Source organism: Poecilia reticulata, chromosome 9 (genome assembly GCF_904066995.2).
Source record: "Poecilia reticulata chromosome 9, P_reticulata-male-v2, whole genome shotgun sequence".
Taxonomy (NCBI): domain Eukaryota; kingdom Metazoa; phylum Chordata; class Actinopteri; order Cyprinodontiformes; family Poeciliidae; genus Poecilia; species Poecilia reticulata.
Window position 1 is genome coordinate 26,486,163 of NC_088838.1, and position 18,402 is coordinate 26,504,564.

The window sequence follows — 18,402 nt, forward strand, 5'->3', positions numbered from 1 at the left end:
GATATAGTATATATAGAAGTATTGTTCTACTAATGTAGACGAAACACCTTGATTGATGTTTCACACAGTTTCTTTGTGCAGATGCACATGCAATTGTGGAAAACAGAGTGAGTGTGTATGTAGTCGTTCCATATTCTGTTCTTATGCTGTTTCGGATTTCTCACATGTCATAACGTCGTCCTAACAATTCATTTTACTGTGAAAAGCATAAAAAGCCTGTAGTGATTATGTGAATCCGTTCTTGTTTCACAGCTAAGATTGCACACCAACAAAAACTGACCTATGGGAGAAGAGCTGAATCCAACATCATACGTTATTTTGTAGAAAATACTTGCTTCCTTCTGGCCTGGATCAGTGTGACAACTAACTGATGCTAAAGAGCACCACTTACACCGCTGTCAATTAGTCATCCGGTTGTTACAATTCTGAAGAACCAAAGCAGTTCATGACCTTCATAGTACCACTTTGGATATGATGCAATTCCCTTGAAATGGTGTGATAGCTTTCAGTCAGATGTAACAGGACACACACTGTCCACCATGTTGGTCTTGTTAGTCCAAACATTTTAGGAATCAACAAAATATATTTTTTGGCCAATTAGGAAGAGATAATTGTTTTTTTCATTATTATTTTGGTTTGTAGTGATCCTCCATGGAGGCCATTTTTCCAGTCTTTGTCTAATTGTTGAATTGTGATTCAACAATTAGACAGAAACGGTGAACTCTACATTGCCATTCATACCATTCAGGGTTTCTCTGCACTTCCTGGATGAGTCTGAGATGTGGCCTTGGAGTAATTTTGATCATCCCACCAAACCTGGAAAAAATTCATCACTGTTTTGCTTTTCCTGAAATGATAGCATGATGTGTGGGTTTTTCTTTTGAGCCTGCTTCATGTTGTCAGTCAGGTTCAGTTTAATCTGTTTCTTGGTTTTATGGGTCTAGTAGTAATTAACACTGGTTGCAGGTTTTGAAACTAAAACCAGAACACATTGAGATAATCATAGTTAATTCTGGATACAGCAAAGAGGGAATGTACTTTGTTCTTTTATCATTTGATAAATACATTACTCAATCTTGGTATCTTGGTCTGGTATTAAAATTTGTGTTATGACCTAAAACATTCACCCTGGACAGGGAAGCAGATGTAGAAGAAATCTGTAAATAGGGTTGCTTAATTCTTCATGACACGACAGAAATGTGATGGGGTTTTTTTCTTTAGTAGTTATGATTTGTTATTCTTCATACATGTGAGAATTTATATTAGCAGGAGTGGTAGCAGTGAAAGAGGTAAAAACCAATTTTTATCACAACATAGAATATTTCCATATCTTCACACGCCAGCGACTTCTGTGTCTAAAGTCATTAACTTCTCCCCCGTCTTCTTATTTTCCAATATTTTTTTCCTTTCCAGCTGCAGACACATTTACGCACCGTCCCTCAACTTTTATTCACCTGAAATGATTTCGAAATGACATTACCGGTGACAGCGAGGCAATAACAAAAGTAGAAAAACTTCTTTGAAAAACAATAAATCAATAAGCCTTGCCAACACATCCTGTTACATTCCCGACTCCTTGACACCTGAAGCTCATTAAACAGAGCCTAATGTCAACTTAGAGGGAGGAGAGTACACAGAGGCTTGCCTGCGCACAGCCTATCATAATAAGAGCTACTGAGTAACCTTGATATATTGTATATACTAGAAATAAATATGATTGTCCTTTAATCTGATTTTATTATTTTGGGGACTCCCGCTGGCAAATCTACTGAGGACTGATAGGCTGTAATCTTATTGCAAGGTAGCACGCTGTGTTTCATATCCCCTTCTTGATGGTGTTTTATCATGTCAGGACTATTATTGTTCCTATTGGTATATGTGTCTCTCCATTTATATGCGGTGGTGTATATAACCTAATAAATCGAGTTAGTGCGCATTCTCCAGCATCTGTCTCTGTTTGTACCTGTATGCGTGCTTGTTTGCATGCACCCAAAGGTCCCTCCATGTTTTTTGGATCCGGGTGCTAATTTCCCCTCGCTCAGCATGCCGGCCTGCTTCGAGGGGGTTCTGCTCTGTTTATGAAGCAGGCATATTGACCCAATTTGTGGCCTTGGTGCATTTTCTCTCTGTTTTTTCTCTTTTTTTCACTCTCCATCTCCCTTTTTTTTCCGCCTGCCGGGGCATATTGCGAGCCTGCATGGTTGGAGAGACGGGAGCGCTCATTCTGAACTAAACGGCGCACGCATCATTGAGCAGCATTACCGACCTCTCCCATCTCATCACTCTCTCAGGGTTCTGTGTGTGTATGTGTAGGTGTGTGTGTGTGTGTGTGTGTGTGTGTGTGTGTGTGTGTGTGTGTGTGTGTGTGTGTGTGTGCGTGTGTGTGCATGTGTGTACTCTACGTGTCCGTGTAGAAGGCCTGTTAACTAGAAGGTCTAATAAATCAAGCTGTCTGTCCACAGCCTTCTCCCCTCCTTCGCTCTTACTTATTCCCCCATTACTCCTCCCCCCTCTCCACTCATCCCTCTGCTCCCGCTTTCTCCCTCGCCCTCTTCATCCCTCTCTCCTTTATGTCCTGTAATTCTTCTTTTAAAGCTCGGGGTGGTGTTGGAGGCATGACGTGCCTCCTGATAAATCACTGTCTCTGAGCAGAGCAGGAAAACATCTGCAGATCAGCTTACAGCCTTCTTGTAGGTGCTCTGTCGATACCTAAAGACCTTGCTTAGCTTCCTGCTTCCATGAGAACGAAGGCATACATGTGTTTGAGCTACCCCTGACTGTATATTACAGGCAACTCGATTGCACATGCATGCATTACAGCTGAATGCTGCATGCGGCCGGGGGACTGATCTCCCTGTCCCGCTGAATGGTGGCTGATTGAGACACATGGACTGCCTTTGTGCCCTGATCTAGTTGCCATTGATTACCTATCAGGGTTTTTGATTGCATCCTGGAAGTAATTCTTTTAAATAGGCCCTAATGGCCTCCAATCTGGGCTGATGACGACCTCAGAGAGTCCAATCGCAGATCCATTTAGGCCCTTTCAGACCCCTGTACATACACTCTGTGACTCTCTCTCTCATTGCTCAGCCTCCACTTTCTGCCGTCACTACCTCCCTACCTGCTGCTCAGCAGCGCAAATCTCACAACTAAATACAGACACAGACAAATTTGTTGCCAGCCATGATATATATATATGTATAAAAAGCATTAAAATAAATTATTGTTTTATGACATCGGCATAATCTTACTGTAAAATTGTGAAAAGTCCTACCTTTAATTTTGGAGTTGGTGCACGCAAACCTTTGACCATTTGTTGTTGCTCTCCAGATTGTCTTCCCTTCAACTTACCAAAATATGTTCAGACTAGAAGCAGGTATGGCCATGGCCATTGTCTTTAGTGAAGTATTTATGGATTACTACTTTGTCCAGCTATTTAGCTGAAAAAAAAACTAGTAACTTTATCAGCATATTACATTTCTGGCTGAGGTCAAAGTATTGCTATTTAAAATGTCCTATTATATCAATTAAAAGAGGGTTAAGTGGCGCTAATTGTCTCATGCTGTAATCAAACAGGCATGGGAGTGCTGTTTCCCTCAGTTTGTCTGTTATTTTGTATCTGTCCTTATCAAATAAGTCTAATTTGAATAATGAGCATAAAGTTTTATTCCATATGTTTATTATTTTACTGCATGGGTTGTTTATTAATACCCATTTCTGACCAATATATGTTTTTTATGACATTCTAGAAAGCACTAATGCGCTTTTATATGTGATACTATATAAGATATCTGAGTTTTCAAAATAAACATCTGTCTAAATGGTCATCAGTCGAATTGTGACCAATTTTAATTTATTACCAAAGGCAAGATTGAATGTGCACAACGAGTGAAATAAACATGACAGACACAAAAGATGGAGCTAGCCATATTCTTTTGGGTCCGATTGCGCAACATCTTTACCGTCCATGTTGACTCTTTGAACCTGCTGCCTGTGATGTGATGTCTTCTTCTTGGCTTGCAGTTCTCTGTGGCTGTGGACTGTTGACACTGGAGTCTGATGACAGCTGCAATTAAGTTATAATGTGAGCAACTCTGCAAAGAAATTGGAATTTAAAATTGGAATTCAGTATTAAGACCTTCAGTGTTGAACATAGATTCATTCATTGAAGGTTCCTCTAGAGTTTAGTAAACTCCATATGTTTACATTTCTTATGGTTGGGCAGAAAAGACTTGTACCTGCCCACACTGGTTGGCTTGTAGAAAGCATCTTATGGTTGTCATGGAAACGCGGTGGCCCCAAGACGCTACTCTCTAATAGCGTGCGTTGGAGATTTTTTTAGTTACCTCCTTTACCAATTTACTCACTCAGAATTGCGAGATGATAAATCAACTTTATTTATAAAGAAAACAACAGAGCTGACCAAATGCTGAAAAATAAACCCCTAAAATGTTAAAGAAAAACAAACATAAAAGACAACAAAAAAACCAACATGTTGCTTGTTGCCAGTCACAAAATACAAATGAGATGTTCTCAGAATGTTTTATCCAATTTTAAAAGTAAAGTATAAATTTAAGAAAATGGTTCAGTTACTTTTATTTTACAAGGATTAACATCTCAGTTACAAATAAGATTGCTAGAAATAATACATTATTTTAAATGCATGTACTCAAATTAATAGATGTTTGAAATATTTAGAATGAAAATGTGCTGCTGCTGTTAATGATAACTCATTTTAATGCTTTTTACACATCTTTACCAGGGTTGCTTACAAATGTAGTCGGCGCTATATACTGTATCTCAGCAAGATTAGAGAAGATGAAGATAATGGCAAAAAGACAAAGTAATTGATAGCGTGAGGGGGATCGAAACAGAAAAAGACTGCAAGCCTGATTTTAAATAAAAAAGATTTAGTTAAGAGAGAAGAAGTCCTGGTTTCAGACCTGAGAAAAAGGGTAGAAAATGAAGTCTGGGAGAATGAAGAGGTATGACAGATCTGTTAGGGATAAAGGAAGGGGAGACGGGAGGAGGGCTGCTTGTCAGTCTGGCAGGCTATGTTATTATAGTCTGAGGGTTGGATGGAGGCACGGTAAGGAGGCGGAGGAGGTGGTAGTGGCAGTGGTGGAGCTGAGGGGGTGGGTGGGTTGTACCAGACAGGAAGAGGGCTCGCCGTCTAATCCTCCAATTTTCTTACATTACTGCTCCCTCCTCCCTGCCTCCCTCCCTCCTTGCTGCCGGGCCTGTCGACAAATGAAACCAGAGACAGCAGCAGGTTCAGAGATTGACTTGAAGGAGTAAAACACACAGAAAAAAGACAGCGTGAGACAGAGACCTTCTGCACCTCAAACAACATCAATGTAAACTCCTGTGGTTCAGTCCTTTGCTGCTTTGTGCTGGACAAAAAGCACAGCCAGGCTTTGCCAGAAATATGTACAGAGCTTTAATATAGTCAGACCCTTTGAATTTCCCATGTATTGCCATTTTACAAACGCAAACTCTGACGTATTTTGTTGTGATTCCATGTTAGTGGCCAACAGACAGTTGCACGCTATTGTGAAGTGGAAGGAAAAAGATGCATTGGTAAATAAAAATCTGAAAAGTGTGGCATAACATCCATTTGGATCAATATTTGTGGAATGTAATTTTCTCCAAGCACAAAATGAACACTGTTTTTTTCTTTGCCACTTTTGAACGTGTAGAGACCAACATTTTCCCAACTTGGGTGAATAGATTCTGTGAATATTGATTTTTAAGCCTCTATATGGATCCCAAATTAAGTTTTTGTATTTTGACTGAGCCACTGTAACACATGCTTTGATCTAAACTAGGGCTGCAAAACTAACGGTTCTCCTGTCAATAGTGTTGCACCTGAGCTGTGGAGCTCTGCAACTCCTCTAGAGTTACAGTGGGACTCTTAGCTCTTTCTCCATTAAATGCTCCCGTTGCCCACAGCCTGTTGCTTTAGGCAGCTTTGTGGTTGTTTGAAACTTTTTCTCTTTTACAACAATGGGTTGAACAGATGTTCTTTGTTTGATAACCTAATCCTGTCTTAAATAACTTCTCCCTGAACTGTGCGGTGTTGTTCTTCATGACTCTGTTTGTTCAACAATCTTCTCTAGCGAAGCTGTGAAACCTTTATAGACTGTATATAAACCAATACTGAATTACTTGGATATAAACTTTATTCTCTCGTGACTTTTAAAGGCAATTGGTTGTTTTGAATTTCATTTAGAGGTATCAGAGTAAAGTGGACTGAATTGAAATAAATGCAACTCTAAGTTTTTAATTAGAAATGAGGAATGCATTAGTAAACCCAGATGTGATACATTGATGTTTGTGGTTATAATGTAGAGGAGTCTAAGGGGAATAAATACTTTTCCAAAATACCGTAGCAGTTTTATTTAGGAATCAGAAATGGAAAAAAAAAAAAAACTGACGCCAGAGTATAAATTTAGAATTGTGATTGTATTTACAGAATGATAAGCTGGGTAGTCTTGTTTGTTGTCATGTCAGATCTTGTTTAATCATTGCTATTTTTTTTATTTAATTTAATTTTTTAAATTCTAATTCAGAGATGTACAGAACTTGGTTGACCTTGCACTGATTTGATTAAAAGCTGCTGTTGATTAAAGCTGATTTCAAAATGGGAAATGAAGCTCGGCTTTTAGAGGAATCAAACTCCCAAATTTAGAGCAAAGATTCAACCACTTACACTTGATTTTCTGGCACTTACCACATCACGTTCAGAGCAACACATCATCCTCTTCAAAGTGTCCCCAACTTGCTTCTCTTTTCTCTAATTTCAGTAAACAAGTCGACTTTAATGTTTTCTTTGTTTTGTTCGTATTTATTTGTTTTTTGTCAGTTAGCACATCATCTTCTTCTTCTCCTCAAACGTCACTTTGTGGTTTCCATTTCTCCGCCCTCCTGATTGATTTGCATTCCTGTCCTTTCTCATTGGGTGCAGGCAGGGCCCCCTGACTGAGCGGGACTAATTTGCCATGTTAATGAGATGGCTCCGACAAACAGAGCCAGCTGGAGACCAGAGTAAATGATCCTGTCATCAGTCAAGAACACAAACATGGCTAACAGCTAATTAGCTCGCGGCAGTTTGTAGAGGTGACATTTTGTCTGATCTGTGCTGCTGTGGAAGAGGGAGAAAAAAAACGAGGGGGGGGGAAGGAGAGGAGCCACAATAAAAGAAATAAAGAAAATGGAGGGAGGACATTTAGCTTGGATTTTGTTTTCCAACTCATTCTCGCAGCATGCAGTGCGGCGTCCACACAAGCACACCGCCCATAACGTGCCTGCTTTCTTTTGTACTGCAATTTGCAATGAGGATAAGAGCACGTATGTGCCATCAGAATAAGGGGAGAAAATATGCTAAGCAGACAATCAGAGGTGTACCCCCCAGTGTGTAACAGCCAATCATGGCTGTCCCAGTGTGTGTCATCAGCCAGCAGGAGGCAGAATTAGTCCTGGTTAGCATCCAGAGCCCTGCAGAGTGCCTGATTAGTCTTTTAGACTGAAGAGGAGACAGAATGTTAAAAGTCCATCCGCCTGTCTGAGGCTCTTCGGTGCAGCAGACAAAAGCAAGGACTTTTTATATGTGGAAGAAAAGTTATCAGCCTCCCTGCAGCCTTATGAATGTGATACTTTAAACTGCACAATAATTACTTGATCTCAGTTCCATGTGGTCTTAGGGATTCAAGTTGAATTTTAACTAGGAAGACCATTGTGATAGTGTTGCTATGTGGTTTGAATTTAGTTAATTACTGTATTTTATGTTTGTGCAGGTTGTTGCTTAATTCTCCTAGTATTTGTGTCTCTTTTGCAGTGTAAACTCTGGTCCTGTCATTCCCTCGCAACAGTTCCAGACTACACCTCTCCAGATATTTTATAAACTAATATTATGTCTCTCTGTGCTTCCAGTCAAAACACTATCATATCAATAGCTGCTTTAGTAGCAGGGAGTAACATTTATGGTGCCAGTATGGAAATTCAAAAGAAAGTGATCTAAGCATGGCTGAAGCAGTGGATGCACTAAAAATTCAGCGTGCAGCATGTTTGTTTGGTTTTTTTACGCTGTTTTCCTCCTTCGTCCTTAGTCATTAGCTGCTTAGTTCTGAGGTTTAATGGAAACAGAGGGAGGAAAAAGGAGATGTGGAAAATAATATCGTTCCACTGTTGTGGTAACCTGCTAAGAAATTCATAATGGGCATGTGCAAAATGTGCCTCCACGTCATTGTTTCTGTTAATCTCTGAATATGCCTACGTCTTACACACATTGTTTTTAAAAGTATCCACTTTGGAAATCCCCCTTTTTCTTCACCAAAAACCCATTAATGTGATCTGAACGAAAGGAGCAAATGCAGCAGAAAATCTGAGTTTTACAAAATATTAGCTGGAAGAGGATCATCAAGTTAAAGCTACACCTCTCAAGGCAATTTCTGGTATTGTTTCATCCAATTTTGAATTGCATAGTTATGATCATGATTTCATTCTCATTATGAAAACCTAAATCTCAGTGACAATGACATTGCAATTTCCATCCAAGTGTTTTTATCCATTTAAGTCTTATTAGTTATTTAGTGAAGAATCCTTCACTGCTCAGATAAACGTTGCTCAAAAGTATTCATGCCTTCTGCATATACGACAACTGGATGGTGCAAAAAGCAAACTATCAACACTGCTCTCCAGTTGCATTTCTGCAAAACAAACTTCTGACCAGTCACACCTTGACCACAGCTCTGTTGAAATAGTTTGACTTAGGCTCGATGTCCAGAAGGGGAGACAGATACGTCTCTGCAGACAAAATGACACAAGACATCAGACAGGAAGTTCCAAATTAACATTGTCTTCAGCATATCAAGAAATTAGCTACAACATAGCTGAAGTACAACAAACTGTTTTGTAGTGGCCATCACAAAACCCTGACCTCAAAACATTTGGGGCAGAATTGAAAAGATGTTTATGAGTAATCCTTCATTATTCATACATCAGTTAGATGAGTTCTGTCTGGAGGAATGGGCCATGTGAAAGGAAACCCAAAACATTTGACCCGAGACATGCAATTTAAAGGCAATGCTAGCAAATAGTGATGAAAGCTATTCTGAATTTGAATAAAAAGAAAAATATATATATTATTATGGCATTTAGCAAATAGAAATCATTTTGGTGTTCTTGACTGAATACAAGAATAGTTCTGACAGTGAGAAAAGTTATTTTATTTTACATGTAAATGTTAGGTTCCAGCTATTTTTGAGAACCGTTCTTAAGAGAAGTGCTTTTCTAAGCAGGGAAAAATGTATGCATTTACCTTTCAACTAGAGAAAGTGACGTTCATTGTTACATGGTTTGACTTGAACAACAGTTAAACATTTTAAGTAAATTGCATACAGAAGCCCTGCCTCTACTCCTGCAGTAAAACACATGTTTCAGGTTGGTGCAGCTTTGAGAAGCTCTTTTCATTGTTTAGCCCCTCAAGATTTCGACTTTCAGATGTTCTCGTTGTCACTGCTTCGCTGGTAATTGCTCCTCATCAAGGTCCATCAGATGTTTTTGTTTCTATTTTCAGCATCTTTTTGCTCCATGCTATTTCTTTTTTTTAATCATCCCTACTCTTGCATCTTTCCATTTGTAACATAATAAAGAAATGGCAGCAGTTTGTACGTTCCTTTAGGGGGTACTGGATGACTTTGAGCACCAGATGCTGATGTTTCCCCCCCAAGTCGTTAGTGAGACAGAGGCAATCTTTAACTGTCTCCAATAAAAACACACGCACATCTTCACAGACACCCTCCCAACCCACACACACACACACACACACACACACACACACACACACACACACACACACACACACACACACACACACACACACACACACACACACACACACACACACATGCAGACACACACACTGCATCCTCACAGTCTGTCTCAGTGTGGAGGCAGGATTAACCTGCTGGTTGTGGTGTAAATCCAGCCCGGCTCTGCCTCCTCCTTTCTGTCTCTGTGTCTGAGGAGGCCTGGTTATCCCCTCACACAAGCTCCAGCGTTCAAAGAGCTGGCCACCGGGGATTAATGACGTGTTAAAGGGGCAACCACGGGGGATTTAGACACAGCTTGCTGTAAAGATGAGAGATTTAACATCACGATCCAATGGTTAATGCTCACTGAAGCGAGATTAGCTCGACACTGAAACCCCAACACAAAAATGACAGATGCACATTTTTAATATCAGGGCTATTATTGTGATTCTAGTTTCAGGATAATTTGTGATCATAAAAATAAAATGTGCTGACTTGGATGTAAAGATTTCTTCCAAATGTCTGATGTTTTAATAAACTCATTTGTATTTTCTGCTAAAATATTTTCATTCAGTCATTTTGTTTTTGCTTACTGTTAAAATCTTTCGAATTAAGATGTCTGATAATTATAAGAACTGTTGAATTATACTTTATGGTGAACTACAACGATTCATAATAAACCTCAAGCCTGATCCGACAGTGTGAATTTTGTTCTGTGGAGACGTCGTGTTTGGATAATAAATGCATCAAATGCTATGAATTTACTTTATGTATGCGTAACACTGACATCTAATCTTGGCCCTGTTAGATATAGATTTAATTTCTCCAGCAACTAATTATTTTTGTAATATACTAATAAAAATAAGCAAATCGTTTAATTTTCATTGGTAGTGCAAACAAAATGTTATTGAAGTTTTAAGCAGATGACCCAAGCAGTTATTATAGCCTGAGTAAACTATGTTGCTGCGACTATAATAAATAAGATATTAAAACTTTTTCAATTAATAACTAACCTCATGTGATTAGAAACCTAGTTTCGGTTATTGCCCCAAAATAAATTGTGTAAGCTTTTCTGAGTGTAATAATTTTTTTGTGTGTGTGTGTGTGTCTGGTGTCAAAACTTTCAGTTTTCATCCTGTTGCTTGGTTCATTAGAATATTTTTTCTATAGAAAAGTGAACTTCAGAAGATAGTGTGAAAAAGGAGCAAAACTGTATAATATTTTTGGAAAATGCAGATGTACATTAGGATTCAAAAGCATCTTTTGCATACGGTGCTGTGCAAAAGATGTTAGCCACTTTTGTTGAAGGAACTGGATGTTCTCACAGTCTTCTCAGTAGTTTTTAGTTTTGCTAAATCTTTGAATGTTTTTTTTCCTTGGGACATTCAGATTAATTTTCAACACAACCACTATGTCTGACCGTGGCGAATAATATTCAACATTAAAGTGTTTTGTGAGTAAATGCATAAATTCACATCTTTAATTCATACATAAACTAAAATACAGATAAAACTGTTTTTTCTGATTGTAAAATATGATTTTTTTTTTCTATTAAATTGTGATGTTGTCCAGTACATGTCATAGTCTGAACAATAGAAAGATGAGACGTATTTTGTTCTTTGTGACTCACTGGTTCTTCCCTTGAGTTTAGGAGTGTTTATGTGACCACACGACTTATAAAATGAAAATATGGAAGTAGTTGTACAGAAATATTTGCCTTGCCCAATTTGTTCTTTCACACAACATGCTGCATCAAACAAATATAAATGTCTGTCATGATTCAGTTGCTTTCTATTTCCTGTTCCTTGCCATGATTCATGTTGTTCACCTGCTTACTGCCAAGCTCCTGCTGATTGGTTCATTGCTCTCACCTGTGCTTCTGCCTGTTTAAGCACCTGTTCCTCACCACAGAGGATGAGAGTCTCTGTTGTAATTCCTGTCACAGCATTTGAGTGTTCCTGTCATTTATGCTCCTGCTTAACCTCTGCTTGTTCCTTCCTGTTTATTGAGTGACTCTCATCTTAGCTATGAATCTTGCCTCATGTACCTGGACTACAGATCTTGGTTTTGTTTTGCCTGCCTGTGTTGTGTGTAACCCAGGCAAGTTGGTAAAAAAAAAAATCAGGCCAAGCTACTTGCCCCTCTACAGCAGGATCTGTGCCCTGTAACGTCATTGACTCCGGTTTCCTGTGTATACAGTTACCTTCACAAACGGTCAGTGTTGAAACAAAACCCGGGTAAATGGACAAACTGTTTAGTACTACTTCACAGTTGAGCCTCAAAAGATCTGTTTCTTGGTGCAATACTTTGCTCTGGAAACTATTTCCAGCTGATAAATGTTTACTTGCTGTTTCTACGTGCAAGGTTTCTGCTTTACAGAGAGGGAGAGTTTATCGTCCTGCATGGTAAATTTGTTAAACATCTTTTAACCTTTTCAAGGTTGTGGTCTGAGATCTTGCTCATACTTACTTCATCAGAGAGAGAAAACTCTTGCTTAAGGTAAAGTGTCCTGGCCCTTTTTGAAAAGACAATATCCAGCTTTTTTTTTAAACACCATACATGACCAAAGTTCCTCACATATTAAGTTTTCCAAAACACAGTAAAGGTCTTAAATTAATCAGGAAATGCATATAAACATCTCACCTTGTTCCCAGCTACATCCAGTCCCGACTTAAATGCAAATAAATCACTTCATGAGTCTGACAACATGAAGTAGGTCAAACCAATGGGTCATTTAGAAGGACAATGACCTGACTCACACCAGCAAAACCCACTTCTGGATGACTAGAAGTAAAGTTTGGATTGGCCTAGTCAAAGTTTAGACTGGCCATCTTGTCAACCCGAGATGATGTGGCATAACCAAAAAGTCTGTTTATCCTGAACCTTCAATATGATTTTGTTAAAACAATTCTGCAAAGAAGAGTTGAGTGAAGGGGTAAAATTTCTAAACGGTGATGCTAAAAGTTTGTTAACAAAAAACAATTTATGGCAACTGCTGTGATCTCAGGCAACCGTAACGGCCATCAGACTTATTTTAACAATAATTTATCTGTAACATTTAAATGTGACATGAAAAGCAAAACCAGAAGATGGGGAAAGAAAAAATTTGGTGCTGTCGGTCAAAGATATGGGGTTTTCATGAGCAATATAACATCAGTCTGAAAATTAGTGGGAAAGGAGTCCTAATGATTAAAGAAAACTGTGAAACACCTTCAGAAAGTCTTGAAAATGTTTAATCAAGAACTCTAAAAAAAAAATCCCCAAAAAGACCAGATACTTGGCAGAAAATAAAATAACACTTACACAGTTATGTAGCCAAAATAAAATAAATATGATGAATAGCAATGCAGTATTATAAATGAGACGATACCGCTAACAATGACCTCTGTGAAGGTTGCCAAAGTGAAGATTCAGGTGAAAGTACAGACGCCGACATTAAACAAGATGTCCAGGTTGTGAGTCCTCACCACCAGCTCTCCACCAAACCCATGGTTCACAAGCATGGTTCCTCCCTCTTAATCCCCCCCCTCTCTCTCGATGAGGCACTGTGCACTTCTCTTACAAACACACGCACACATCCAGCTCGCTTCCCATCTATCCGCAGAATCCGCTCCCTTGCAATCACCTGCGCATCAGCTGCCAAATGAAGTTCCTCTTTAGAAAAAAAAAACCAAAAAAAAACCACTCGGCTCTGTCGAATCGTCTGCGTGCCAGGCAGCGCCGGCAGCTCTCGTGTTGAAGCCAATAATCCAGCATCAGAGCTTCAGGTGCACAGAGGGCCATGATTGACAGGACTCGATATGAGGCCCTCGCCTCACTTGACATTTGGGTTTCATAAGGTCTGGAACAAAAGGCAGGGGCAAAATAATCAGAGTGGGGCGCAGGCAAATAAATCTGTTTATTCCTCCTCACCTGCCCCCTCCCTCACCTCTGCACCTCCTCTGCTCGTCCACATCAAGCCTCAGCCCTTGAAGGGGAATGAGGGAGAGGGCGCAATATTACCTTTTCGCAGCCTTAGTGGATTCACGCACCGCGACAGCAGGTCACTTTAGGCCCTGTGCTTACCTGAGATATTAGTTTGTATGAGTGGTAGATAGAGATGTGTATTTGAATGGCTGCAGCGCTGTGTGTATGTGTGTACAACGCTGTGTATGTATGAGGGAGAGGCAGAGACAACAGAGAGGACAGAGAGATAGAGGCAGGATTGATGTGGAGTCATATTGTGGATTACCATTTGTATGCCTGGGTGGATGCAAGGAAAGAAAATAAAATGGAGAAACGTAGCACGCAGTTTTCAGAGGTCTTGTTTCATAAGTAATTAATCCAGCAAAAGAAATAAAGTTCAATGCAAAAAAAAAAAAGGTTCAGATTTGAATTTTGCACTTATTTAGTTCTTCTAAATGACTGACGGCAGCATTTATGAGAGTTGCTGACCCAGCAGCCCCGTCTTTCATCTCCTCACACTGAGCATAAAGCAAAAGCCACAAATGCAAGCGGACTTACTAGATACACTCACTTCCTGTGAGTGAATGAGGAAGCTGTAAGTGTCCTGGTTGTAATATTTCACCTTACTCAGCAACCCTAATTGGATTGTAGCACTCGGAAGGCAAAACACAGCAAAATGTGCAGTAAAGTGTGTTTTTATTCTTCCTTCTCCAACTCGTATTTCATTGTTATGTTTTAAGCTTGCACAGACTTATGACAGACTTAGTTAGCATTTTACCTGTGAAGTTCTACTAATATCAGCTGGCTTAATTTTAACTGATGGCCTATAGAAGGTTTTCTCATTATCAAAGTATTGACTGATATCAAGACAACTTCACAAAACAAAAAACATCTTAATGTTGCAAAACCTACTAAAGACAGCAATTACAACTGCATTTCTAAACTTCTCAATGTTGGAGCCACAATATAAAAGTGGAATCAACTACTTTTCAATGTAGTTGATAAACCAACAACATAAGATTTCTGACTGAGAAGAGAAAGAATAATAAAAAGTAGTTCTCAGAGAGTTTTTGAAAGACCTGCTAATGGCAGGTACGATTTTTCCCTGTTAAACGATAGGTTGCTCAACCTCAATGATCTCCATGCACACTCACTGCACAAAACTCCACTACTGAAGTAAAAGCATGTTGACACTTGCTTACAGTTTACTGCGGAAGATTTGTATAGTGAAATGTTGGAGGAATACTGTATGACTACATGAGGGTAAAGTTGAGCTGTTTGGATGTCATTGCGCAAACAAGTGCCAAAACGCATGCGGGAATGGTTTTGCTTCTTCCAATTTTTTAAAATATTAAATAATTAATCATCAGCTGGCTTAATATTAACTGATGGCCTATAAAAGGTTTTCTCATTATCAAAGTATTGACTGATGTCAAGACAGCTTCACACAAAAAAACATCTTAATGTTGCAAAACATACTAAAGACAGCAATTACAACTGAATTTCTAAACTTCTCAATGTTGGAGCCATGATCTAATAGTGGAAACAACTCTACCTTTCAATGCTTTGACTCATCAGTAGCTTAACTGGAAGAAGGGAGAGAGTGAAACAGACCACATAGAGTTAATGGTTGGGAATCCAACTTGAGACGGCAACGTCAAGGCTTCATAGCTATCCGATATGGTGCACCTGTCTAAACACTGAGGCACGTCACCCCTTCAAAGCTGGAAGGGGATAACCTAGAAGTCTGCGTATTGTGATTAAAATGTTGTTCTGCTTGACTGGCTTAAAATAAATGAATACCACATTCATTTATTTGCCCATTTTTTTCTTTGATTTTGAAAACTTGAATTCTCATATGACCAGTTTGGGTTTATGTAGCATAAAATCTCAACAAAGCACATTGGCATTTGTGGCTGTAATGTGACAAAATGTTCTTTTAAGAATTGAATATTCATTGCATGATGTCACGTCAAAGTTTTGCTTAGAACGTGTCTTTATTCCAAACTATATGCTGGTTTACTGCTTCATTGACCATATCTTCTTCTAGAGCATGATAAAGAGAGATTATGATCTCTAAAAGCAAACACTAACATTTTATGTGAGTGTCTTTTAACCACATGGATTTCATGTCTGTATTTCCCACAGAGTAAAAATAATCACCGTGGAACCTTTAAACCATCTTTCAGCAACAATAATTCTTCGAATGTGAGTAAATACAGCCTCTTTTCCCCCTGCGCTCTCCGTGATTTATACCAATCAAGCAGACTGAGATGAGGGAGCTGAATGAGAATTTAATTGCCAGGTTACAGGTGCAATCTGTGGACAGAATAGCAAGCAATTAAACGGGCGATTCAGTAAAACAACAGGGGGGAAGGGGAGCACCATCAGGCATCTCCAGGCCATATGGTCACTTGTGGTTTAAATTGTCTATAAAAAAACATAAGCCAACAGATAGTTTTCAGATCAATCCCTGTCACAGCCTTTTCTCCAGAATGAGCCCCCCACGTGGGGGTCCGCATAACTCGCATCTTGTCGGGATGTGATTGGACAGCGTGTGGATGACAGACAGCAGGATGCGGCGCAGTGCTCACTTTTTTTTCTCGTCATTGGCTGTGTTTAATCACCGCTCCTCCTTCAGACCACACATCATTGGCTTTATGGGAGGTGGGGGGGCTTTGCGTACGAGCCGGGAAGTTGTAGTTCTTCACGGCACATGCACATCTGTAGGACTTATTATCGACTAATATGAATTAAACTACACGTCCCGACGTCACGGTGTGCGGGCTCCAGTAAATGTTGTGAATATGTAATTGCGCCCGCACGACTGGCTGCTGCTAAATTTGGCGTCACAGACAAGGGCAGGCTGGTACAGTTGGTTGGTGAGGTGGTCTCTCGCTCGGATGTGAAGCGTAAAAGGAGGTTGGAGGAGATCTACTGATTAATGCGCGACAACGGGGAGTAACCTGAGATGCTGAGCTGTGGATGAGCTGTGCCACGATGCGTCAAAAGTTGAGGCTTCGTAGGGAAAACAAAGAGGAAAATATAAGATTTGTGTTAGTTTGAAGGGAATTCTTTGAGTTTTGTGGACAGGGAAGGAGGAGAATAATCACCTGCCTTATTTTTGTTGTCAAAGGATGCTTCTACTTTTTACAGGACCTGCTCTCAGCCCGCTCAGCGGCTACTGACTGACTCTTTACGCACGGGGGGAAAAAAAAAGCTCCTCACGCATTTCTTTCTATTGCTGTATTTTTTTCTTCTTCTTCTTGTGGATGAACTTTACGCCGCCTTTTTAATGATTCGAGATCTGAGCAAGATGTACCCCCCGGCGCGGCATCCGGTAAGTACAGAACAGAAGCAGAAAGTGTCAAAACGGCGCAGATTAACTGCAGCGCGCCTGATGCGTAATCAGTTTAGATACAGTTTCCGTGCCACTGCGCCGCCACTTTAACAATTGAGCTCATTGTCCAGATTTCTGGAGCTGTTTGTGTCTGTGTGAGTGCGTATCCGCGGGTTAAAGTCTGAGGAGCCTGAGTGCGATCACAGTGGTCCATTGTCAAAAAGAAAAGGAAAAAAAAAAAGCTCCAGTGATGCACGTTGTGTCATGACACTGAACTTTGGTGGCTCAGTTCTTGCTCTCCCCCCCCCATTCCCCTCCTCTTCCTCACACGCTCTTTGATTTCGGGTTGAGGTGCCACACCAGCCGGGGCAGCCGTTCAAGTTCACCGTCACCGAGTCCTGTGACCGGATCAAAGAGGAATTTCAGTTCCTGCAAGCCCAATATCACAGGTGAGAGTCTAGAAATAAGGCAGGAAACGGTCTGGCATCATGATGCGTGCTGCTCCTTTTGGAACTGACCTGAGTTAACAGACAAAAAGAAAGAAAACTATCGATTCAATGTAAAGAAAATGATTTCTTCTTTTATTATCAAAAAGAAAAATACTGTTGCTGTTTGAATTAAAGAAACCTGTTTTTTTTCTTCACTTTTCTATGTAAAATTTAGATCACATGACCTTTTGACCAGCGTGACTGGTCTATGGAATCCCATACAGACACCCAAAACTGTGATCTACTGTGTATTCTGACACCCTGTGACACCAATTTGAGCAACAGTAGTTCATCTGTCACTTTGGACCACACGGACCCCTTATACTATATTGGCAGTTTCCCTTCCTTGGAGAAATTTCCATAGTTAGCGACCACTGCTAAGCGTGAACACCCCATAGAAGCCGCAGTTATGGAGAATGATCATCTTCTAAACAAGTATTATGTTATGCATCATATTTTTTTTTATTCATCTCAATGTAGGACTGAAAAGACTAGTTTCAAAGAGCTAATCTCATTTATTGAAAGCTGTGTTGCAGATATAATGACACTAAATATCTATTTTGTCCCGACCCCACTGAGGGAAAAAGGGTGCAAGAAAATGGATGGATGGATGGATGGATTTGCCGTTTTGGTGCATCACCCCCATTTTTCCAGTTGCCCCCTTCTGGCCATCCCTTGAAAAACTTTCTGCAGCCTCTGACCAAGCCGTCACAACCTCACCACTTTCAAACTTGTACTCTTTTTCTACTTCTAGTGCAAATCACAGCTATATTTTCAATGTTAGTGTGTGCAATATTGCCAATCACAATAGGCTGTA

At 39.9% G+C, this 18,402-nt stretch overlaps 1 protein-coding gene across 2 annotated transcripts in view; it reads left to right on the top strand.

The window, feature by feature from the left end:
- Positions 1-14,664: 14,664 nt before the first annotated feature.
- Positions 14,665-18,402, top strand: part of LOC103469968 (transducin-like enhancer protein 4) — a 45,654-nt gene continuing 41,916 nt past the window's right edge. The window contains exons 1-2 of one of the 2 annotated variants that reach the window (XM_008418056.3): positions 14,665-17,097; positions 17,449-17,546. In XM_008418056.3, coding sequence (XP_008416278.2) covers positions 17,053-17,097; positions 17,449-17,546 — 143 coding nt within the window. In that variant the 5' untranslated portion in view covers positions 14,665-17,052. The remainder of the gene's footprint in view (positions 17,098-17,448; positions 17,547-18,402) is intronic. The other variant, XM_008418055.3, reaches the window with a different exon arrangement.